This window comes from Mercenaria mercenaria, chromosome 5 (genome assembly GCF_021730395.1).
Source record: "Mercenaria mercenaria strain notata chromosome 5, MADL_Memer_1, whole genome shotgun sequence".
NCBI classification, from domain to species: domain Eukaryota; kingdom Metazoa; phylum Mollusca; class Bivalvia; order Venerida; family Veneridae; genus Mercenaria; species Mercenaria mercenaria.
Genome location: NC_069365.1, coordinates 41,335,163 through 41,360,244, shown reverse-complemented (window position 1 = coordinate 41,360,244; position 25,082 = coordinate 41,335,163). Strand labels below are relative to the sequence as shown.

The window sequence follows — 25,082 nt, the reverse complement described above, 5'->3', positions numbered from 1 at the left end:
AACTCTCGACATTTTAGATGATATAGAAGCTTTGAAAGTTTCCAGCCCCAGTGGGGAAAGTTAATCTCAAGTATCCTACAGGGCATTATTTCAGGCCTATGAGGGTGCCTGGGTAGAACCACCAAGTTCATCAAGCCAGCTGGATAGCTTCCTCACATGAACCAATGCTATAACCCAATTGAGATTTGGAAGCAAGGGTTCCTCACTTATATATTATATAACATTTTTTATTTCATTGCACTAAACATCACAGTGGCCCTCAGAAACAAAGTACGACACAAACAGGCAAACATTTCGTACATTTCTTTAAGGATGTAGACAGTAATCACTGATACTGTGTTATCACCAAATGCATCCAAAGAATAAAATCACGGTCATTCAGATGTGCATTATTACATCAGATGTATTTTATTATATCACTTGAGCTATAATGCCTTCACATCTAACTCCAAACAAAGATTTTATTCAATGACAAAACTACTGTTTAGGATATGTTAATTCTTAAATAAACCACATTAGTGACATAAGCAAACTAACCTTTTTCTCTGCTTTATTATCTTTACTATCATTTTCTTCTTTCATTTCAACATCTTTTTGTTCAGTGTTGTTATCATTGGGTGGAGTTTCCGTAGGCCCTTGCTCGGTGTCCATAGATTCATTCTGAAAATTAAAAACTTTGTACATTCAGCAGCATTATGTCATGACACTAAATTAAACAAATTCCTCACTAGTCCTTATCATTATAAGTTTGTACAATCTTTGGTCCTCCTTTTGTTAAGAGAAAATAGGTTTGGTTTCATTAAATGCAGATTTAATTTGTTAATTTGGAGTAAATTTTATGGACTGACTAAAACTTTGTGGATTGATTAAACTACGACATCCATGAAAAGAAGTTCCCCAGAAATATTACTGATTTCACTGTGTCTTTATTTAACAGCACGTAGACTCACATTAGTTTCAAAGATGCTGCATTGCCACGTCTATTAAGTCAGTTACAGTTCAAACATTCTTCCTTTGACAAACGCACTCCTCAAAATCCTGTAAGAACTAGAACTGTCACAGGAGTGACTCATACCCCCACCATACGGTCTTGTCACAGAAGAATGGCAACCATAAGGAATCTTAAAAATACTTTGGAGTACTTCATCCTGGGCTTCCACATAAAAGTAATACTAGTATAATACTAGTATAGTAATACTAGTAAATATATTAAATCTCTAATATTAGAGATACACTAAAAGTGAATACAAAAAAGTGTCTTACCGACCCATGTTACCACGGAAAAATGTTTTTACTTTTTACATAGGACTTATAATAAAAAAGTTAGAAAAATACCTAAAATATTGAAAATCTAAAAATAGATTCCTAAAAATAGACTAATTCCTGGAATTTAATGCATCAAAATTAACCTTAAATTCTAAGTAAAAAGGGGCATAATTCATGAAAAATTGGTGTCAGAGTTATGCGCCTTGTGTCACATGATGTGGGTGATGAGGTGGAACATCTATTTTAAGTTTGAATCAAATCCATTTTGTAATAATTGAGATATAGTGAAAATACATCAAAATCAACCTTAAATTTAAAGTAAAAGGGGACATAATTCATAAAAAATTTATGTCAGAGTTACGCACCTTATGTCACATCATCTGGGTGATGAGGTGGAACAACTATTTTAAGTTTGAATCAAATCCATTTAGTAATAACTGAGATATAGTAAAAATACAACAAAATTAACCTTAAATTCTAGGTAAAAGGGGACATAATTCATGAAAACTTGGTGTCAGAGTTATGCACCTTGTGTCACATGATGTGGGCACATGATGTGGGTGATGAGGTGGAACATCTATTTTAAGTTTGAATCAAATCCATTCAGTAGTAACTGAGATAAAGTGAAAATACATCAAAATCAACCTTAAATTCTAAGTAAAAAGGGGCATAATTCATAAAAAAAATGGTGTCAGAGTTATGCACCTTATGTCACATCATCTGGGTGATGAGGTGGAACTTTTATTTTAAGTTTGAATCAAATCCATTTAGTAATAACTGAGATATAGTGAAAATACAACAAAATTAACCTTAAATTCTAAGTAAAAGGGAACATAACTCATGAAAACTTGGTGTCAAGAGTTACGCACCTTGTGTCACATGATGTGGGTGATAAGGTGGAACATGTATTTTAAGTTTGAATCAAATCCATTTGGTAATAACTGAGATAATAGATTTCGGGACGCGACGGGACGCGATAAAACTGACTCCTATATACCCCCCTCAAACATGTTTGGTGGGGTATAATGAACAGAATTTCTAATTTTCTATTTACCTCAGTTTTAGCTTGTTTAGCATCCCCTTCCTTTGTGCCATCTGTTTCCATTGACTCTGGTTCCTGTTCATTCTCTTTGACCTCAACTTTCTCTACCATGCTTGCTGATTGTACATTGAACAGACCATTATTATTGATCCTTACTTTCACTTTCACTTTAGAACTTTCTCCATCTGCCTGTGGTTGAACCTTTGTTATCTTGTATACCCCTGAAATTTCAAAAACATAGTCTAAAACATGTTTCCTTCCTAACATTTTCTGTGTGCTTATTGCAAATGGAAATGCATCTGGGAGGCAAAGTGGTGTTTAAAAGAATATTTTAATTCCATACCCACAATTTTGCATTCTATACATGTGTACCATTTCAACAATATCACCAAAGTAACACTATATAGAAGAATATACCGGTACATGTGAGAGATATGTTGGTCTCATGAAAGTTGTAAATGTGGGTTCAGACATAAAATTCTTCATGTGAGGAAGCCATCATCTAAGTTGTGGAAGGTTGGTGCTTCTACCCAGCTGCCTGCCCATGCCGTCCTCCTCCATTACAAAATACTATAAAAACCATCATTCCATCAAAACATCATGGAGAACAATTTGCTTCAATTAAGGATCAAACATGTACCTCTAAAAAAGTCTTACTTCAACCTCTTGTGCTCTACATACTTAGCTTACCAAGACACGTTGAGAAATATATTCTTACCTATGCCAGACTGTTGTGTAGGAACTTGACTAGGGTTACTGTATCTTGCCTCCAAAGTAAATGGTTCTTTTCTGTAGAATGTCAACATCTTTGAGAATGGAATCTGGTGGAATTGTGGAAACACCTCCATAGAACTACAAAACACATCAATTATACAATATATTAGACAGCAGTGTCATAAAAAATCATGAAATCTCCACAGAACAATTAGTTAAATTTGCAAGTTTTTTTGATATCCTGTGAAGAGGAAAGCCTCAAAATTTGATATTTTTCAAATTTACCTTTGCCAGCTATTATTAAAAGTGAGTGATATCAAAGTGAATCAGGAAGCTATATGCAGTATTTATTTATAGCACACTCATGTACCTTTAACTATACATGACTTAAAGTAAAAATTTGACCAAGCAGAAGGGATTTAACTGTTCATTACAGTGTACCAAACTAAAAGAATATTACAATTAGTAACTGTGAAATCACTGATTTTCTTAGGGGACCAATTTTTTTGATTTTGCGTTTGGTTCAATCAACAAAATAAAATCCCAACGAACAATGGACAGCCTTATATATTTTTTTTCACACTTGGAAATCAACATATTTAAGTAGATACGCACATGTTATTTCATATTTAAGCCCCCAGAAACTTGATAAAAAACGTATTATATATTACAGAGACCTGTTTTTAAAAAATCTAATTGCTGCACAATATTACGGTAAAACACACCAGTGCTGCAGTCAATCTTTGACACAATACGTACCTATCATCCTCCAGGCCCCCACCTTGCCAAGACAGAGTGATTGGATATTGCTGACAGTCCTGTATAGCAAAGTCTCTCACACGGAATGTTGGTGATAAAATTGCACACTGAAACATAAAATCATTTTTACAGAATGAAATAGACTGCTTTAGAACAGTACATTAGTTTTTATCTAATTCTTGCTCCATTGTTTATATGATACCGTAAAAAAATTACCATTCTTTGTAGACAATTTTGAATTTATTAATATTTAAATTCACAGAATTAATGTGTACACATCTGTCTCCATGAAAATCATTTTTTTGGGGAGAAAACCATAAACTTTTATGACTATAAATTAAAATTTAAGTTACTGAAAAATCTCTCAAATGACTTCAGCAGGGCCCACACTGGGCTGAAAGAAGTTGAAGCCACCTTTTTTCTCGGGAACGGCAGGGAGGGTGCTGGAAAGGTTTCCCTTCCTGCGGCGCATTGAAAATTTTTGTTACTTCCCATAAGCAAATGTTGATATTCTGGCTATATAGGGGGACTTTTGAATGAAAGTGGGTATACCTCTAAAGCAAGTTTTGTATTTTAAAATGTTGTTGGATTTTGAAGCAACCTGTCTGGAATATTTTTCCATTACAGCTTCTTTTTGTTGTGGGCCTACTATGTAAATGCATGGCCCGGTGGCTGTGTTGTTGGTGCTCTGTGCTTCCCAGAAATCTACCCTGATACAGGATTACATTTCAAATCCATTCCTAACTTTTAAAGACATTCAAAAAACTTGGCAAACACCTTTACTAACTAGAGATGCTTTTGAGAAAAGCGCATGTCTCCCACAACTGCCCCTTAGATGATGAAAAATGTTAGTTTCTCTAGATGTTTTAGACGAGTGGATCAAATTAGATGGTCTGGATGAGTGGATCCAATCAGTAATTCAAGGGCCATAAATGAAAAGTGCCTGGGCGGATTTGGCTAGTTATCGAACTTGGGTAAGGTCTTATGGCCAAACACATTTTGTTCAAGTTTGGTGAAGATCGGATGAGAAATGTTCGACTTAGAGAGCGGACAAGAGTAAACAGATGGATTTTTTCAGTAATTCAAGGGCCGTAACTCTAAAATGCCTGGACCGATTTAACTAGTTATCGAACTTGGCCGAGGTCTCATGGTCAAACACATTTTATTCAAGTTTGGTGAAGATCGGATGAGAAATGTTCGATTAAGAGTGCGGACAAGAGTAAAAAGGCCGATTTTTCAATAATTCAAGGGCCGTAACTCCAAAATGCCTAGACCGATTTGGCAAGTTATCGAACTTGGCCGAGGTCTCATGGTCAAACACATTTTGTTCAAGTTTGGTGAAGATCGGATGAGAAATGTTCGATTAAGAGTGCGGACATGAGTAAAAAGGCCAATTTTTTGATAATTCAAGGGCTGTAACTCCAAAATGCCTGGACCGATTTGGCTAGTTATCAAACCTGGCCGAGGTCTCATGGTCAAACACATTTTGTTTAAGTTTGATGAAGATTGGATGAGAAATATTCGAATTAGAGTGCGGACAAGAGTAAAAAGACCGATTTTTGGTAATTCAAGGGCCATAACTCCAAGACGCCTGGACCGATTTGGCTAGTTATCGAACTTGGCCAAGGTCTTATGGTCAAACACATTTTGTTCAAGTTTGGTGTAAATCGGATGAGAAATGTTCGACTTAGAGTGCGGACAAGCTTTGTGACAGACAGACACACAGAAAGGCTGGAGTAAATCAATATGTCTCCCACACCACTGTGTGGTGGGAGACCTAATTACTAAGATCACAGACACGGGTCCAGTGTATTTTTTTTTTTTTTTTATTTATATAAAAAAACAACCTTTTTTCACAGAAATATGCTTTCTCTATGTTAGTTAAATGAAAAAAAAAATGATGACAAAAATCCGGTCACAGTGTCGTGTATGATATTGTGACCAGATTTTTTGTCATCATTTTTTTTTCATTTGACTAACATATAAAAACAAATTACGAACATTTTTTCATTTTCGCCACTCGAGATTTTTCTTTGCCACTTTCATCGCAGATTCGCCAAATGGCTCGAGTGACGAACGACAGCGTGGGCCCTGTTCAGGGAAGTGTAGCATATAGTTATATAGTCAGCTTCTTATTCCGAGGATGAAAGTTTGAACCCTATTTGGGTCGAAACCACACAATCAGATAAGCTGCTAATAAAGGTTATTCCCAAGAAGTGACTAAAGAGTTTGTTAAAACTTCCATCACATTCTAAAATAACTTCAGTAAACCTTTACAGCAAATTCTTATCTCCAAAATCCACAAAACCTTAAGTAAATATTTTAAGAGATATACCTGAAGAGCACAGCCTTTAGCTACTGCCTCATCTGCATTTAATGTTGTACTAGGTTCTTTCCTGAAAATTTTTGTGACTAACTCCTTGACGGAAGGTATACGACTGGCCCCGCCCACTACCTCTACAGAGTATATATCATCTGGGTTCATTTCTGCAAAACAATATTCAAGTTACAAATACCAGTAGAAATTGTCAAACATTATTACTGCATTCCCTTCTGTCAATCTGTAATTTGCCATCTCAGTCACTTGCTACAATTTCATGAGTATGGCTCAAACTTTTTTCAAATGAGGCTCCGTTACAGGCTACTTTTTTGCACTAAAAGTGGCTCAAGAAGTTGTTTTAGTATCAGCCCTGCTTGTCGACCTGAACCATTTACATTACTGATCATTTAAGTATTACTGAACAAACTAAAGGTAGTCTAAAGCTCAACATTGCCTAGCTTCAAATTCATTTTTACTAAATTCAAACTATGAATGACATTTGGTCGTAAGTCATTTTCTTACATCTTTTTGCTTGAATCGCAATTAACCCTGGATAATTCATGGATAAGCATTTCAGCTTTGAGTACATTGTGTTTAACTGTAGTATCTAAGCCTAACAGACATATTTTGCTTACTCGATACTTCCAGTATCTTCTTGAACACGACTTCTGCTTTCTGTAATAATGGTCCTGCCATTTCTTCAAACTTTGCTCTGCAAATAGGAAGAATGCTTTACAATTGTGAATCAATTCACACTAAAACTATGCAAGTTGGCTGACAGTGCATTTGAGTTGCTTTAAAAATCATCATTCTACATGGTGCGGTGTCCCTTTTCAATTTCTTAAAAAAAAGGTAGTGGCTTCATGTAGATTGTTGTGTGTGTGTGGTGGTGGCCCCTGGTGACAGGATATTAAACGTTAAGAAACATTTTTAAAGTACACAAGATATAGATGTACTTGTATTATAGCAAGTCCACTCAAATATTCACAACTTCAAAGTCAAACAAGGTACATAATCTGGCAAAACTGATTTAACAGTTATGTGGTGATCATGACCTTTGACCTTCAAGTGTGATCTCGACCTTTGGCAAAGTGATCTTGGTCATACGCTTTGACCTCAAAGTATGACCTTAACTTTTGACCTAGTGAACTTGGTCGTGCAGTCCGAAATAACTGATGCTACGTTTATGAAAATCTTCCCAGGGGATTATTTGATTTGAAGTGGATACAGGCCACTGACCTCCAAATGTGACCTTGACCTTGGACCTAGTAACTTAAGTTGTCCTCTCTAACATCCTCTTGACAGAGTGTTCAACTGATGCTAGTTTTATTTAAATCTTACATATGAAGCAGACACAAAGTTAAACTTTTTGACCATAATGTCTAACCTTAAGCCTGCTGGCAGCAAGTGTTTTAGCCTTTGTGAAGTGCTGACCAAAATCAGCCTGCACATCTGTGCAGACTGGTCATGGTCTGCACTGTTCGCTATATGGTCTGTAAATTTTCAGTGAACACCCCTTCGAATAATAAATGGTACTGCGCAAATGGAATGATAGACCAGTCCATCTTTGGAAATTTAGCATGGTAAAGGTTTAAGAACTCTACCTCTCCAACTTTCCATGTACATCTTTATCATCCATAAAACATTCTATATCTATAGGTATAGGCTGTGTGTTTGCACTCATCAGCTTCTTCAGTTTCTCACATTCTTGTGTCAGTCGTATATAGGCCTTTGGTTTAGAATGAACATCAATCTTGTATTTAGTTTTCCACTCCTCTATGAAGTGATTGACCAACAGAAGGTCGAAATCTCGCCCTCCCAAGTTAGCATCAGACTGTGTTGCCAAAACCTGAAATAGTAACCAGTCTTTACAGAATCTTGACCTTATAATGATTATAGTATTCAAAATCTTCAACATCTGATTTTAAAAGGCTTTAACTGGCAATCATTTAAGACTTAAGTTAATCATATTTCTGTTTAGTACTGTATAAAGTCTTTTTTCAACAAAAGGTTTTTGCTTGCTTACCCCTTACTAACTAGAACTCTTGTTTCTTCAGTTTCATTCAAGAAATGAAATTTTTCTCAAGTTGGATTACATGTATATATGACTACTTGAACAGCAGGTGATAACAATTACTGAAAACTACTACCAAAGTCTATTTTGCCATTTAGATCGAAGACTCCTTAGGCTTATTATCAATTCTATTTCAACAGGTTTAAGAGTAAAGTTTCACTGAAAAAATATGAAAATTAAAGGGCATAATATAACTGATACCTGAACTTCTGACATTCTTTCAAATGATTTGCATTTCTGCCCTTATTAAATTTACCTGACCGAGTACAATCAGTGGTATGACTGAGAACTTAAGATCTCACATTAAGCAAACAAAAAAATTCACAAAGATGACCTGATGTGTACATATGAACAATTTACCTTAAGTTTTCCCTTGTTGAAGGCAGTTATCGCCACTTGCATTGAACTGTATCCCAAATCAACAAAGACAACATTTCGAGATTTCTCATTTTCTGCTGGCAGATCTTGTTTGTATATTCCGTATGCAAGAGACACTGCAAAACGTAAAATCTACAGTCAACAACAAACACGGGAATTCCACAAAAAATAGCTTTTAAAACTTTATCATGCTCTGTTTCAAAAAGGGTCTTGTTCTGTTACACATATTAAACTGCATCCAATAATAGTATTAAGAAGTACAGATAAAACAAGAATAGAAGTTCCATCACAACACAAAACACACTGCGGCTGTAGATTAAAAACTGTTCTCTATTTTTAGTAATGGTGACCTTGACCAAAGTGACCCCATATGCAATTCCAAACTTCGTCTCCATGCAAACTATTTTTTACAGAACTGTTCCACCAGCTAAAAGATGTCTTCGTCTTTTCTTTTTTGCATGCTTGCATGCGTATCAACATGACTTCTATCATGTATTAACTGATTGACAGTAACTTGCCATTATTTTGCAATCTGACAGACCAATGTACCACAATAACTTGCATAATCAGTCAAAGATGGCATTTATGATAAAAAGGTTCCAACTTTCCAGTCACTAGGATCTTTTTCATTTGGTGGGTTTAACATCGCGCCAACACAATTTTTGGTCATATGTTAACTTAACAGCTTTAATGGCATTGTTTCAGATTAGGCATAAGCGGGCACCTTGGCTAAATCACAGACCTTCTGTTAGCCAGATCATGGATGGCTTCCTGATGTGTAAGAATTCTACACCCTGGCAACGTAGCTTTCAAACCCACAGCGGTGACAGGCAATTGATCTGAAGTCAGTGACCTTAACAACTCACTCTCATCCACAAAGCTTCACTCCCTTTATATTCAAAACAAAACGCTCAAGTTTACAACCCAATCTACAGTGCTTTAAAAGAAGTAGTTTTGCTTTTACAGTCCTTTATCTGTTTAACATGTTTTACTCAGAACTCAAATTCAACGAAATCTTACCAGCAGTCGTGTCATTCATTATCTTCAGGCAGTTAAGACTTGCTATTTTACATGCTGCTAACATTGCCTTCCTTTCCAACTCTGTGTAAAAGCTAGGAACCTGAAAAACCAATTTGGTAAAAACTTCTAAAAAGACAAAATAGAACAAGAGCACCGCCTTGCGGGTGCTGACGCTCATCTGATTTTTTTTGTGTAATAGAAATATTGTCCTACCCATGATTTTCTAAGTCTAAAAAGGGCCATCATTCTTGCAAAAAGCAGGATAGAGTTATGTTTCTTGATGTACAGTGTCCACTTATGATGGTGAAAAACTGTTGCAAGTTTTAAAGCAATAGCTTTGATAGTTTATGAGAAAAGTTGACTTAAACATAATACTCAACCAAGAAAATGATTTTCTAAGTCCAAAAGGGGCAATAATTATTGCAAAAATCAGGATGGAGTTACGCTGCTTGCTGCACAGGGTCAGCTTATGATGGTGAACAAGTGTTGCAAGTTTCAAAGCAATAGCTTTGATAGTTTAAGAGAAAAAGTTGACCTAAACATAAAACTTAACCAAGAAATCTGATATTTTCTAAGTCCAAAAGGGGCCATAAATCTTGCAAAAAGCAGGATGGAGTTATGTTTCTTGCTGTACTGGGTCAACTTATGATGGTGAACAAGTGTTGCAAGTTTTAAAGCAATAGCTTTGATAGTTTAGGATAAAAGCTGACCTAAACATAAAACTTAACCAAGAAAACTGATTTTCTAAGTCCAAAAGGGGCAATAAATCTTGCAAAAAGCAAGATGGAGTTATGTTTCTTGCTGTACAGGGTCAGCTTATGATGGTGAATAAGTATTCCAAGTTTCAAAGCAATAGCTTTGACAGTTTGGGAGAAAAGTTGACCTAAACATAAAACTTAACCAAGAAATCTGATATTTTCTAAGTACAAAAGGGGCCATAAATCTTGCAAAAAGCAAGATGGAGTTATGTTTCTTGCTATACAGGGTCAGCTTATGATGGTGAACAAGTATTCCAAGTTTCAAAGCAATAGCTTTGATAGTTTAGGAGAAAAGCTGACCTAAACATAAAACTTAACCAGGCAACGCCGACGCCGACGCCGACGCCGACAACCGCTCAAGTGATGACAATAACTCATCATTTTTTTTCAAAAAATCAGATGAGCTAAAAATTGTTTGTTTTACATGTAAGATGTATGTGTCTTTCACTGAGGAATTCCCAATCTTGAATTTTCATTCTCATGACTGCACCACTTAAAAAAATTACTATTTATGTTCATTGGGTAAAATTATTTTAAATATATTTCAATCTTACACTGAAACAAACATTCCCTATTACTCTGGTATTAGCTAAATGTAGGGATGCATACAGTACTGCTGCTCTGACCTTAGTGTTATTTCTAGAGCTCAAAAAGGGCAAGGTGCTGTCTAAAAGGGGCAGGGTGCTTCCAAAATGGGGCAGAGTGCCGTTTTAAACGGGAAAGTTACCGCAACAGTAGTTATACATTTCAAGATGTTATAGTTCTGTATTAATTACATTTATGATTATTCATAATTGCATACTTATAAATATATATCACAGAATAAAGTGGTAAAAGATATGTTCCTAAAACCAGTAATAGAGTTTACAAATGGTTTTACATTACTTTATATTTTTTAGTCAAACTATTCATTGAAGCCTTTTCTTAAAAAATGTCACCAAGAATGTCACTTTATTCATATGAATATGATACATGTATAGTGGAGGCCGGGGCCGGGCTTTTATATGTTTAAGCTTGAAACCAAGATCACGTTACAACATGATAAAAAGGTCAGTTTCAGGTTACATTGTAAATAAATATGTATGAAATTCATGTCATATTAATAAGGTATTTCATCAATATTTCATTAACAGAAAAGTGCTAAAAGTCTGTAAAAAATATATATCCAAAATGTACCATCCGGATACTGGTACACTTTTGGAATGTCGTGTAAAAGTGATTTTTTCTCAGTTTACTTGCCTCACTAAGGTAAACCAGAGATAATTCCTCAAATTATGATGATACTTATCATATAAAATAACACTGATAGTCACCGTTTTTGAAGGAATTATGGAAAATTTGCATACGACATCGGGTGTAATTAGAATCGTGAATGGATATTCTAAACTTATTTTTGCTTTCGAAATTCATTAAATTTGTGGATTTTCTAGTTGAAATTAAGGTAGGATCAGACTGGAAAGATATATACTTATTATACTAAACAATGGTCTAATTTAAATTTTACAGGGCACTTTTCACGTGCTCGGTAATCATATAGCTGGCCGCTTAGGATAATTTATTAATTGGCGCTTTTTTGAAAGTACACAAAATCAATACTCTATCAATTAATTATAACACTTCATTGATTCTCATGACCTGTGTGCACTCGCCGTGACGTAATTTGCTGATCAAAAAATCGGCGAGGCATGTCCACAGGATATAGGGTGGGATTTCGCAGAAGATCAAAGGCAGGAGGGCATATTATAAGGGCAGCGTGGCGGCTGTTAAAAAGGGCAGGGCGGGGCGCCCCGCTGCGTCGCTCTAGAAATAACACTAGACCTAGTTAAGTGCAAGTCAAATGATATCTTACCAAGAAAGCTTCACCAACCATGGTGATTATGTTCAAAATCATACGAAAACATTTAGAAATTTTGTCTAGAGTGATGTGTTTATTTTTAATTGATGATTAAGCTCTTTATTAGCTGATAAATAAACGCAAAAAGTTTTAAAATTCCCAACACTAATTCACATCCATACAGTACAATAAGATTTGACTGTGGTTACTTACAGAGACAACTATATCTACAACTTTAGTTTTCAGAGCTTTTTCTCCGACTTCCTTCAACTTTGTCAACAGCATTGCCATCAACTGTTCAGCTTTAAATGCCTGTCGCTCTCCCATATAGTTTGCCTAAAAATGAATCCAGCAATTTATACAAAATCACAAAATACAATCAAAATTGTATCAACAAAGACTGATAAGTACACTTGATAACTGAATTAGATCACTATCTAATATTTGAGCCGCACCATGAGAAAACCAATACAGTTCATTTGCGACCAGTATGGATCCAGACCAGCCTGCACATCCGCGCAGTCTGGTCAAGATCCATGTTGTTCACTTTCAAAGCCTACTGCAATTAGAGAAACCATTAGCAAACAGCATGGATCCTGACCAGACTGTGCGGATGGGCAGGCTGGTCTGAATCCATGCTGGTCGCAAATGCCCTACGTTGGTTTTCTCACGGCGCAGCTCGTCAGCTTCTACCGATGTCATATGAGAAGGCAGAGATGATCCCTGTTGGGACATCTGGGTAAAACTTGACCACCAAACCCCTCTTTATTAAGAAGGATGTTTTTATCCTAAATAAATTGCAAGATTCTTCATACACTTAACTTACAGTGTCAAAAAATATCTAAAACTAAAGTACACTTTGACATTAAACTTTGTCCTCAAATAAAAATTTTCTTATAAATCACAAAAATTAATTTTCCACACACTAACTGGAATGCAGATAGCCTAAGATATACATGTGATGAGCTATATCAACAGGGGCAAACTTGTTGAATAATATCACCATGGCATACCTCAATGAGTGTTTCCCCACTAGTACCAGCAACTACTGCAAATGGTTTCAAATATGTCTTGATCTCATTTTGTACCATTGGATCAGCAAATGAACGTCCCAAAAACCTTTTGAAACATGTGATTGTGTTTTTCAAGTTTGTTGTTGCTTGATTTTTTGCAGCAGTTCCCACACTTCGACTCTTTTCACCAAGCGAAACATAGGACCTGTAGAAACAGAAAAAGTGTTCATCAGCCGGAATAAAAATGACTGAGGTACTGGTAGTTTGCCATAATCACAGTCATACCTACACAAAAAGAACCTCCGTTAGGTATGGCGGCACTAAATTCAAGCATTTTTCCTGAAATTCCTGACTGAATTTTTTCAAAAGAAGCACATTTTCAAAATATATAGACCAGGGATTTTTTTCCTTCTTTATAAAGTACCACTAAAAGGACCTTTTCCCAATTGAAAAATGCAATATTTTTTCCCAATTATCATCCAAAAATTCCCCAAATGACCAAACTAAGTTTGCATTTTGATGATTGCAGAAGGAAAACTTAGTTACATTGACATTCACCATGAATTAACCATTCAAACAGTTTGTTTGACGATATTTACATGGAATTTAAGGAAGAATCATTCTAAATGATGTTATTAATTAACTATAAAAATTACCAATCTGAGTAAAAACCCCGCTATTTTTCCCAATTTATCCGGTACCGGACCTTTTCCCAAAAGGGAAAAAAAATCACTGTATACATCCACTGTATACATTCAGAGATTTCCAGACGCGCGTTTTTTGCATCCCTGACGCTAATTTTAGGTTGAGGACTCACATTTGTGAACTGCAGGCATCCACGGGACCCACATTTTCGCCGATTATCACATTTTCGGCAGGAAATATTGAGATATTTCAGGGCCCGTTTGCCGATTTTTGGGGCCGAAATTCGGCCCCGTTCCCCCCTCGAAACAGTATGTTATTCCCCCTCCAAGTATAGAAAAAATTTTAAGCAGCATGTCCTCAAAAAACAAACTACTGTCACGGACACCGCTGTTTCACCAGGGCCAGACATGCATGATCAGGTAGATACGATGAAGGGAAGCCCTGCTCCGGCTGCTGCTGAGACAATGTCCGTGGATACTGCTAGTGCTACCGATAATGACGATGAAGTTAGTGTGAATAATTTTATATTAAACTCTGAATAATTTTTGCTAAGAAAATAAAAGTTGCCTGTTTTCAATAGATTATGTTCTGTACAATACTTCAGATATATTCACATTAGTTTGATATCTGTAATACTCAATTGACCTTAATTTAAGGGGTTATGATCAGATGTCATATCTCCAGAATGAATTCCCCCCTCCCTTGAATACGACGCGAAATTCCCCCCTCCAAGGGCCCCGGCCCCAATCCCCCAAAATGTAGAGAGGGCCCTGTATTTTTTCTTATTGGCATTATCTCCACTCACATCTAACACTCAAAGGACCAAAATAGTGAGGAAATTTCCGATGAAATTTTCATCGCTGACGATTTGGAGATTTAAAAGCGATGCGAATATGAGATAAATTCAAATAAAACTTACATGTATCAAAAAGGGGTTTCAATTCCTCATTAGTTTAGGTAAAAATTATCAAATAATTTCCAAAAAATATGAATTTTCTTGTGATATTAACTACAGAATTAACGTTTACGGTGTCTATACGCTATATGCGCAAGCAAATAAAACCAGTAACTTTACACGGCGGTGTACTGGCGTACTATGATTTATCCTCCCATTATTTTGGTTCTTCGAAGTTTTGACGTTTGCACATCACAAATAAAAAACAAGAGGACCATGATGGTCCTGAATCGCTCACCTCTTCCCACATGACCCAGTTTTGAGTATGACATCGTTTTTTCTATTATTTGACATAGTGACCTAGTTTTTGAGCTCATGTGACCGAGTTTTGAACTTGACCTAGATATTTTCAAGATAAAAATTCTGACCAATTTTCATGAAGATCCATTGAAAAATATGGTCTCTAGAGAGGTCACAAGGTTTTCTATTATTTGACCTATTGACCTAGTTTTCGCAGGTACGTGACCCTGTTTTGAATTTTACCTAGATATCATCAAGGTGAACATTCTCACTAATTTTCATGAAGATCTCATGAAAAAAATGGCCTCTAGAGAGGTCACAAGGTTTTTCTATTTTTATACCTACTGGCCTAGTTTTTGACTGCACGTGACCCAGTTTCGAAAATGACCTAGATATCATCAAGATAAACATTCAGACCAACTTTCATACAGATCCCATGAAAAATATGGCCTTTACAGAGGTCACAAGGTTTTCCTATAATTTGACCTACTGACCTAGTTTTTGATAGCACGTGACCCACGTTACCTACTGACCTAGTTTTTGACCGCACGTGACCCAGTTTCGAAAATGACCTAGATATCATCAAGGTGAACATTCAGATCAATTTTCATGAAGATCCATTGAAAAATATGGCCTCTAGAGATGTCAAAAGATTTTTCTAATTTTAGACCTACTGACCTAGTTTTTGACCACAGTTGACCCAGTTTCAAAACTGACCTAGATATCATCAAGATGAACATTCAGACCAATTTTCATACAGATCCCATAAAAAAGTATGGCCTCTAGAGAGGACACAAGGTTTTTTTATTATTTGACCTACCGACCTAGTTTTTTAAGGCATGTGACCCAGTTTCAAACTTGACCTAGATATCATCAAGGTGAACATTCTGACCAATTTTCATGAAGATCCATTCAAGGGTATGGCCTCTAGAGAGGTCACAAGGTTTTTCTATTTCAAGACCTACTGACCTAGTTTTTGATCGCAGTTGACCCAGTTTCAAACTTGACCTATATATCATCAAGATAAACATTCAGACCAACTTTCATACAGATTCCATGAAAAATATGGCCTCTAGAGAGGTCACAACGTTTTTTCATTATTTGACCTACTGACCTAGTTTTTGATGGCACGTGACCCAGTTTCGAACTTGACCTAGATATCATCAAGTTGAATGTTCTGACCAATTTTTATGAAGATCCATTCACAAGTATGGCCTCTAGAGAGGTCACAAGGTTTTTCTATTTTTAGACCTACTGACCTAGTTTTTGACCGCACATGACCCTGTTTCGAACTTGACCTAGATATCATCAAGATGAACATTCAGACCAATTTTCATACAGATCCCATGAAAAATATGGCCTTTAGAGAGGTCACAAGGTTTTCCTATTATTTGACCTACTGACCTAGTTTTTGATGGCACGTGACCCACTTTCGAACTTGACCTAGATATCATCAAGATGAACAATCAGAATAACTTGCATACAGATCCCATGAAAAATATGGCCTCTAGAGAGGTCACAAGGTTTTTCTATTATTTGACCTACTGACCTAGTTTTTTTAGACATGTGACCCACTTTCGAATTTGACCTAGATATCATCAAGGTGAACATTCTGACCAATTTTCATGAAGATCTCATGAAATATATGGCCTCTAGAGAGGTCACAAGGTTTTTCTATTTTTAGACCTACTGACCTAGTTTTTGACCGCACGTGACCCAGTTTCGAACCTGACCTAGATATCATCAAGATGAACATTCAGACCAACTTTCATACAGATCCCATGAAAAATATGGCCTTTAGAGAGGTCACAAGGTTTTTCTATTATTTGACCTACTGACCTAGTTTTTGACGGCACGTAACCCAGTTTCGAACTTGACCTAGATATCATCAAGGCGAACGTTCTGACCAATTTTCATGAAGATCTTGTGAAATATATGGCCTCTAGAGAGGTCACAAGGTTTTTCTATTTTTAGACCTACTGACCTAGTTTTTGATGGCACTTGACCCAGTTTCGAACTTGACCTAGATATCATCAAGGTGAACACTCTGACTAATTTTCATGAAGATCTCATGAAATATATGGCCTCTAGAGAGGTCACAAGGTTTTTCTGTTTTTAGACCTACTGACCTAGTTTTTGATGGCACGTGACCCAGTTTCGAACTTGACCTAGATATCATCAAGGTGAACATTCTTACCAACTTTCATAAACATCCCACGAAAAATGTGACCTCTAGAGTGGTCACAAGCAAAAGTTTACAGACGGACGGACTAACGCACGGACGGACGGACGACGGACGCTGCGTGATCACAAAAGCTCACCTTGTCACTATGTGACAGGTGAGCTAACAATCTAAACGTCGAATTATTTTGACTAGTATGAAAACATAGACACAGGTAAGCAAACCTTATGTCATTTTCTTGATATATTACTGCAAATGAAAAATCAGCGAATGCCCGACTGAACAAAGATTACAGGCATACACAATTTCCCATGCAGAGACAGACTATTTGCTTATTGTTAAAGACCCACCACGACCTATTGACCTACTTTTTCCTCCCACATAAACTTAGTGCAAATTGTTCTGATAATATTCTACAAGATGTGTGTTCACGACTTCATCTGCAAACTTACTCAGTCATTCTCTTTTCATTACAGTTTTATAAACATAGAATAATACTGTAAAAACAAAGTGTGGTCTAAACTCACTGGTCATAATACATCAAGTACTGTGCATACTACTATATTAATTTAACAAAGTATTTAGACATTAAACATATTAAGTTGGCCGTCAATTTGAAACTAGATACTTCTCATTTCTCATTTTCTTCATGCAAAGCATGCATAACTAGAAAATGCTTTTGTAAAAAAGCGCAAGTCTCCCCCTATGCAAAGTCCTATAGGCAAGAAGTCAATAGGGGTCAGGAGCGAAAGTTAAAGAGACACTGATGGTTGGCTGCAATAGGGATCATCTACTTGGCATGTCCAATCATCCCGCTAAATTTCAACACTCTTGGCCTAGTGGTTCTCAAGTCACTGTTCAGGCTTCTGTGACCTTGACCTTTGATCAAGTGACCTCAAAATAAATAGGGGTCATCTACTCTGCATGAACAATCATCATATGAAGTTTCAACATTCTGGGTCGAGAGGTTCTCAAGTTATTGATTGGAAATGGTTTTCCATGTTCAGGCCCCTGTGGCCTTGACCTTTAACAGAGTGACCCTAAAATAGTTAGGGGTCATCTACCCTGCATGACCAATCATCCTATGAAGTTTCATCATTCTGGGTCAAGCGGTTCTTAAGTTACTGACCGAAAATGGTTTTCAATGTTCAGGCCCCTGTGACCTTGACCTTTCACAGAGTGACCCCAAAATCGTTAGGGGTCATCTACTCTGCATGACCAATCACCCTATTAAGTTTCAACATTCTGGGTCAAGTGGTTCTCAAGTTATTGATCGGAAATGGTTTTCCATGTTCAGGCCCCTGTGACCTTGACCTTTGACAGAGTGACCCCAAAATCAATAGGAGTCATCTACTCTTCATGATCAATCATCCTATGAAGTTTCAACATTCTGGGTCAAGTGGTTCTAAAGTTACTGACTGGAAATGGTTTTCAATGTTCGGGCCCCTGTGACCTTGACCTTTAATCGAGTGACCCTAAAATCGATAGGGGTCATCTACTTTGCATGTACAATCATCCTATGAAGTTTCAACATTCTGGGTCAAGTGGTTCTCTAGTTATTGATCGGAAATGGTTTTCCATGTCCAGGCCCCTGTGACCTTGACCTTTGATGGAGTGACCCCAAAATCAATAGGAGTCATCTACTCTTCATGATCAATCATCCTATGAAGTTTCAACATTCTGGGTCAAGTGGTTCTCAAGTTACTGACCGGAAATGGTTTCCAATGTTTGGGCCCCTGTGACCTTGACCTTTGATGGAGTGACCCCAAAAACAATAGGGATCGTCTACTCCAGCAGCCCTACAACCCTATGAAGTTTGAAGGTTCTAGGTCAAATGGTTCTCCAGTTATTGCTCGGAAATGAAGTGTGACGTACGGACGGACAGGGCAAAAACAGTGTCTCCTGGGGGAGACATAATTATCATCATGGAAACACAAAAGAATAATGTTAATTTGTTGCGAGTCTTTTAACTCGTTAGTAGTTGTACACCTGATGACATTTCAGCGGTTCATAATGACCAAATATGTTTTCGTACATATATTTTTTGGCAAATAGTCGGCGTCCAGGGGCGTAGCCAGGATTTTGAAAAATGTAAGCAGTTCGAGGCACAAAGTGCCGAGGGGGGAGAGTGTGGGAGGGGGTGTCCCCCTCACAAAGGTGGGGGTCTGGGAAAAATTTTGAAAAAAAGAACATGAAAAGACGCATTCTGGTGCATTTTAAGAAACGCATATAGCGAGATATAATGCTGTCAAAAAAGGAAATGATTAAAGTACAATAGGAGAGATCGCCCTGACGTCACGCATCAACACATGTTTATCTGGCGGTGGGCAAAACAAAATGTTTTTACATCGTTTGTGTATGGGATCGGAATTTTCAATTTAATATATAAAAGTTATCAATAAATTGCTTGTTTTATATTCTTTCCACTGATCAAAAAAAATATTGATATCGTTTGTGTTTTAAGAAAGTTTAAGTTGTTAGAAAAACATCACTTTTAACAAAAACAACATGGACGCTCGGCGTCTGCCCACCGATCTTTGTCTTATCAGTTCTAAAAATAGAATATACAACGGATTTGTATACAAACACGATCTCTCCTATTGTAGGAAAAAATACGTTTCGACCTCTCCAATAGGTCTCATCAGGCGGTGATGAGTACATAATTTGATCTCATAGATGTCCCCGCGACGTTTTCTTTGTTTTTTTTAGTGTTGTTTTTATTTTTTTTTGTGTGTGTATTTTTATTAGTTTTGTATTTTTATTCAATTTTATACAGTTTTATGTAGACAGAAGTATTTTTCTTTGCTTTCTCTGCATGCTTCTGATTTTGTTATTGCCTCAATTATCAAAAACCAGTGCGATTCGTCGATGCCCAGACACATCGAAATCACTTATAACCTGGTCGATATCGATCTGGTGATTGCGATGGATATGCATCAGAGCGAGTCCAGTCAGCCTTTCCTCGGTCATCGTATTTCTTAGATAGGTTTTAAGGCGGCGAAGGCTACTAAATGATCTTTCAGCAGAGGCCGTGGACACTGGCATTGTCAGGAGGATCTTCAGCACAACATGTATGTTTGGGTATAGTTGATATGTTTCATCAACTGCCTCTGCCAAGCCTTGTATGGGCGAATCTGCTGCAACTCTCTTCCAGACGTCAAAGTTCAGTATCTATTGCCTGGCAATCTATGAACGGAGAATACTCCTGCTTGATATCGGCCCACATTTCGGGCGAAAGTTGCCGGAGTTTTGTTGGCAATAGATACTGAGCGTTCAGTCTTGTAGTCGAGAGGCACAGTCCGTCGTGCAGTTGGGACAAAAGGTGATCCATGAATGGTACAAACATATTCAACCTCCAATATTCCTTTGGGGTTTCTGCGGCTATGTTATGCCTGTGTTGTTGCCTTGCAGCAACTCGATGCTGACAGACACTGATGTCATGCTCAGTTGCCAAGGCAACAGCCTTTTCCCAAAGTCCTCCAAAATACCCAATGTCATTGCGACAGGGTTTTCCTTGACGCACATTTTTGTGCATTTTAGCACACTGATTTTCAAAATGACCCCCAAAATATTTCTGAGCGCGTCATTGGTGGCGCAACTCAACAACCGGCCGAAATTTCGGCGACGCAAATTTTCGTACCCAATATTGTCAGTAAGTACTGATTCGCACTTAAGTACGAAGTAGTAAAGGTAGACTGTGTAAACCATTCAACAAAATGGTGCATCAAGTAAAAATGACGTCCTACGTGTCATCTGCACACGAGGAAAACCCTACAAGAGAAACTGCCTCTTCCCCGTCCGAAAATGCTAACGTCTCTAAAAAAGTTTGCACACCACGAGGTTTTTGTGAAAAATGGTTATCCAAATATGACTGGTTGTATGTAGAAAATGGGAAAATGAAATACAGGCAATGTATAAGTTCACGTCAAAACAATCCTTTCGTGTCGGGTTGTGAAAATTTCTAAAATACCACATTAACACGCCACCAAAGTTCCCTCAGCCATTCAGATGCACTAAAAGCGATAAAATTACAGTCTGATTTCAAAAAAAGTATAAAAAAGGCCGAAATTGAAAAGGACAAGTTGATGAATAGTTCTGACTGACCTAGTTTTTAACCCCACGTGACCCAGTTTCGAACTTGACCTAGATATCATCAAGATGAACATTCTGACCAATTTTCATGAAGATGCATTGAGAAATATGCATGGTTCATACACATTCTTTCAGACAAAATTCCCTGACATTTCCCTGACATGAAAGCATTTCCCTGACTTTTTGGTTCGGTACAATACAAACCAAGTCACCTAGTATGACTTTTGTTATCTTAAAATGTGCACATTTAGTGGTTCAATTTTAAATGAAAAACAGAATGTTGGCCTCCACCACCCCTACAGCCAACCCTTACCTCCTTTTTTGACAAACATTTACATTGTTTAATATTTTGTTTGTTTATTCGAAATCAACTGGATATGGAGCTGGTGATTATACAAAACACATTGGCAAGCAAAATGACATGAATTATCATGCATTAAAGAGTAATCAAATACACTGTTTCAAACAAACAAATGTTTTTATGTTATGACCAATAGACAATAAAGCAATTACTTTTGGAAACCTGAACATATTAGCCAAATCCAACTGTTTTTCTGAACATAGCTTTACTAAATTACATTAAAATGGAATTGTCATTCTGATTACCAATTAAAAAGAGTAACATCTATAGGATATATACCATGCAAAACACCTTGGTAGCAAAAGCATGTCTTTAAGGTATTGTAGATAATATTATGTTCAATTTTATATATCGCACATAAAATAAGCCCTGCATAATTAAGTGACTGTATTGCATACTATTATATACAAGCAAGCTGATCAGCCCCATATCCAGCACAACAGCATAAAAACCACTAAATGTTCACAAAATGTTAACAGAGTTGTACAGGTTAAACAACTAGCTATAATACACGTGGTTAGATTGAATTAACTAGTACTATAACAAAGGCAATGAATCTAGAGGATAAGGATTCTATATAAAACAGCTATTAAGCACTGAAATATTTCATATTTACAAGCACAGGTTGCCATTGAACAAGACAACAATACAAAGGATTTAGGAAGAGTTCAGTTTCTCTTGCAGTGATGATATCTTGGCATCTAGCTCAGTAAGATCCTTTTTCATATTTGTTGCCTTTGCCCGGAAAGCATTTGACTTGGAATGTAATTTAATTTTCCTTTTCTTTTCAGCCTCCAGAGCAATGTCATCTGCATCTTTTTGCATAGTTACAAATTGTTGCCTAACCAGATCAGAAAATTCCCTGACATTTTCCTGACATTTTCCAAATTTCAAAATTTCCCTGACATTTTGTAAAATTCCCTGACAATTCCGACCTTGAAAAAAAATTTTTTTCCCTGACTTTTCCCTGACGCGTATGAACCCTGATATGGCCTCTAGAGAGGTCACAAGGTTTTTCTATTTTTAGACCTAATGACCTAGTTTTTGACCCTACGTGACCCAGTTTCGAACTTGACCTAGATATCACCAAGATAAACATTCTGACCAATATCCATGAAGATCTCATGAAAAATATGGCCTCTAGAAAGGTCACAAGGTTTTTCTATTTTTAGACCTACTGACCTAGTTTTTGACCCCACGTGACCCAGTTTCGAACTTGACCTAGATATCATCAAGGTGAACATTCTGACCAATTTTCATGAAGATCTTGTGAAATATATGGCCTCTAGAGAGGTCACAAGGTTTTTCTTTTTTTAGACCTACTGACCTAGTTTTTGATGGCACGTGACCCAGTTTCGAACTTGACCTAGATATCATCAAGATGAACATTCTGACCAGTTTTCATAAAGATCCCATGAAAAATGTGACCTCTAGAGTGGTCACAAGCAAAAGTTTACGGACGCACGGACGGACGACGGACACCGCGCGATCACAAAAGCTCACCTTGTCACTTTGTGACAGGTGAGCTAAAAAGCCAGAAGTTGTGTGTGAGATGGAGTCAGTTTTGGCTGAACAGATTGAGAAAAGTACTTTTGATAACATTCAAGAAAGCCCTTACTTTGGTATAATGTTGGATGAAACTTGCGACATTTCAGTTGAGAAAAAACTTGTGATTTATATTAGGTATATTAAAGATAGTGAAGTGTTTGTATCTTACATTGGGAATAAAGGTGTTACAGACTGCACTGCAGAGGGTATTAAAACAGCTCTTTGTAATTTTCTTGAAGACTGTGGTATTATTACTAATAATGACTATTCTAAAATGATGGGATTAGGAACTGACGGCGCAGCAGTTAAGGCTGGACAGCTGAACGGACTTGGTGTGAAGCTGAAAGTCAAAAATGATAAATTAGTGCAAGTTCACTGTGTTGCACACAGACTTAATCTTGCTGCCTCCCAAGCTGGTAATGGCATCAAGTATATGGAAGACTACAGGCGTTATATTCAGTTAATTTATAAATTTTTTTCAGACTCTCAGGTTCGTTACGATAAACTAAGGGAGTTGCAAACTCTTCTCCATGGAGAAGTTAGGCAAATTCCTGAAGGAACCTCTGTACGTTGGTTGTCAATAGAGAGTGCCGTTAAAATGATTTATAAACATTTTGATGCCATTGTCCTTACTCTTGAAGATGATAAAGATAAAACAGGCAAAGCTGCTGGACTCTGGAAATTCTTTGCTACTTCTCTTTTTTTGCTTATCACTGCACTGCTTATTGATGTTCTTTCTGTTATAGGTATATTAAGCCTTACTTTTCAAAAAGATGCAGTTAATTTAGCATCAGTGAGGCACAATGTAGATTCAACTATAAACACAATAAGCACAATGAGGCATGGTTCTACCACTGTTGATCAGGTTTTGCAAGTGCTAGATAATAATGATCCTGGGTCTGATGTTAAGTACAAAGATGTTCAAATTCAAGATAATGAAAACTTAAGGAGAAGATTTGACAGTGTAAGAAATCAGTACCTTGATAGACTTATTGAAAATCTTGAAAACAGGTTTCCAAAGGATGATTTACATATTCTCGAGTGTTTTGATATTGTATTCAACCCTGGAAATGACCAGCTGGATAAATTGTGTGAATTTTATTCAGATATTGTTGATGTTGATAGATGTAAAGCTCATTTCCTCCAATTTAAACATTTTGTAGTATCTCATAAGGATGACTATGGCACTTTTGACAATTTTACCAGGTTGATACTGTGTGAATATCAAGACATTTACCCAGACTTGGTGTTACTTGCATCTATAGCTCTGATAATTCCTGTCTCAAGTGCTCCATGTGAAAGGGGATTTTCACAGCAAAACATTTTGAAAACAAAGTTAAGAAATAGGTTGAATCCTGATAGGCTTTATAGACTTCTTGTTATTAGACTGAATGGTCCAGAAGAAATGGACTTTCTTATGGCTGCTAGAGCATTTGGCAGTTTAAAAGAAAGACAGAAATAAAATCTTAAGAAAATTTTATTATGACCACTGATATTAAGTATTAATGTCAGACTCATTTGTGAACTTCAGACATACATTTGAAAACTGTGGAACTGAATGTATGTTTATAATTGTTATGACTGAAGTCAGAAGATAAAACTGATAATAGCATCTAATGGTACTGTTGAACTTAAATATAAAAGTTACTTTACATCAATAAAGTTATAGATGTTGCATGTACGTCTTTTCTTTTTGTTCTAAACAGTGCATTGCAAGTTAACTTAAAAAAAAACGATAGAGTCCGAAATCTGATTGCCGCATATATGTATGAATTCGTTTTGAATAGAGGGGCTTAAATACTGTGCATGTTCGGGAGAATTTGCTAGATGGTCGTGCAAATCACTGTCTACTTCAGCGCGATAATTTATCAAAGCTCTGAA

At 36.7% G+C, this 25,082-nt stretch overlaps 1 protein-coding gene across 1 annotated transcript in view; it reads right to left on the bottom strand.

The window, feature by feature from the left end:
- LOC123556998 (heat shock 70 kDa protein 4-like) overlaps nt 1-25,082 on the bottom strand; it is a 56,735-nt gene that overhangs the window by 14,839 nt on the left and 16,814 nt on the right. Inside the window, exons 2-12 of the mRNA XM_045348160.2 lie at nt 13,179-13,383; nt 12,379-12,501; nt 9,574-9,673; nt 8,536-8,669; nt 7,706-7,950; nt 6,737-6,813; nt 6,117-6,268; nt 3,782-3,888; nt 3,027-3,160; nt 2,321-2,529; nt 538-660 (exon numbers count right to left, since the gene is read on the bottom strand). Coding sequence (XP_045204095.2) covers nt 538-660; nt 2,321-2,529; nt 3,027-3,160; nt 3,782-3,888; nt 6,117-6,268; nt 6,737-6,813; nt 7,706-7,950; nt 8,536-8,669; nt 9,574-9,673; nt 12,379-12,501; nt 13,179-13,383 — 1,609 coding nt within the window. The remainder of the gene's footprint in view (nt 1-537; nt 661-2,320; nt 2,530-3,026; nt 3,161-3,781; nt 3,889-6,116; nt 6,269-6,736; nt 6,814-7,705; nt 7,951-8,535; nt 8,670-9,573; nt 9,674-12,378; nt 12,502-13,178; nt 13,384-25,082) is intronic.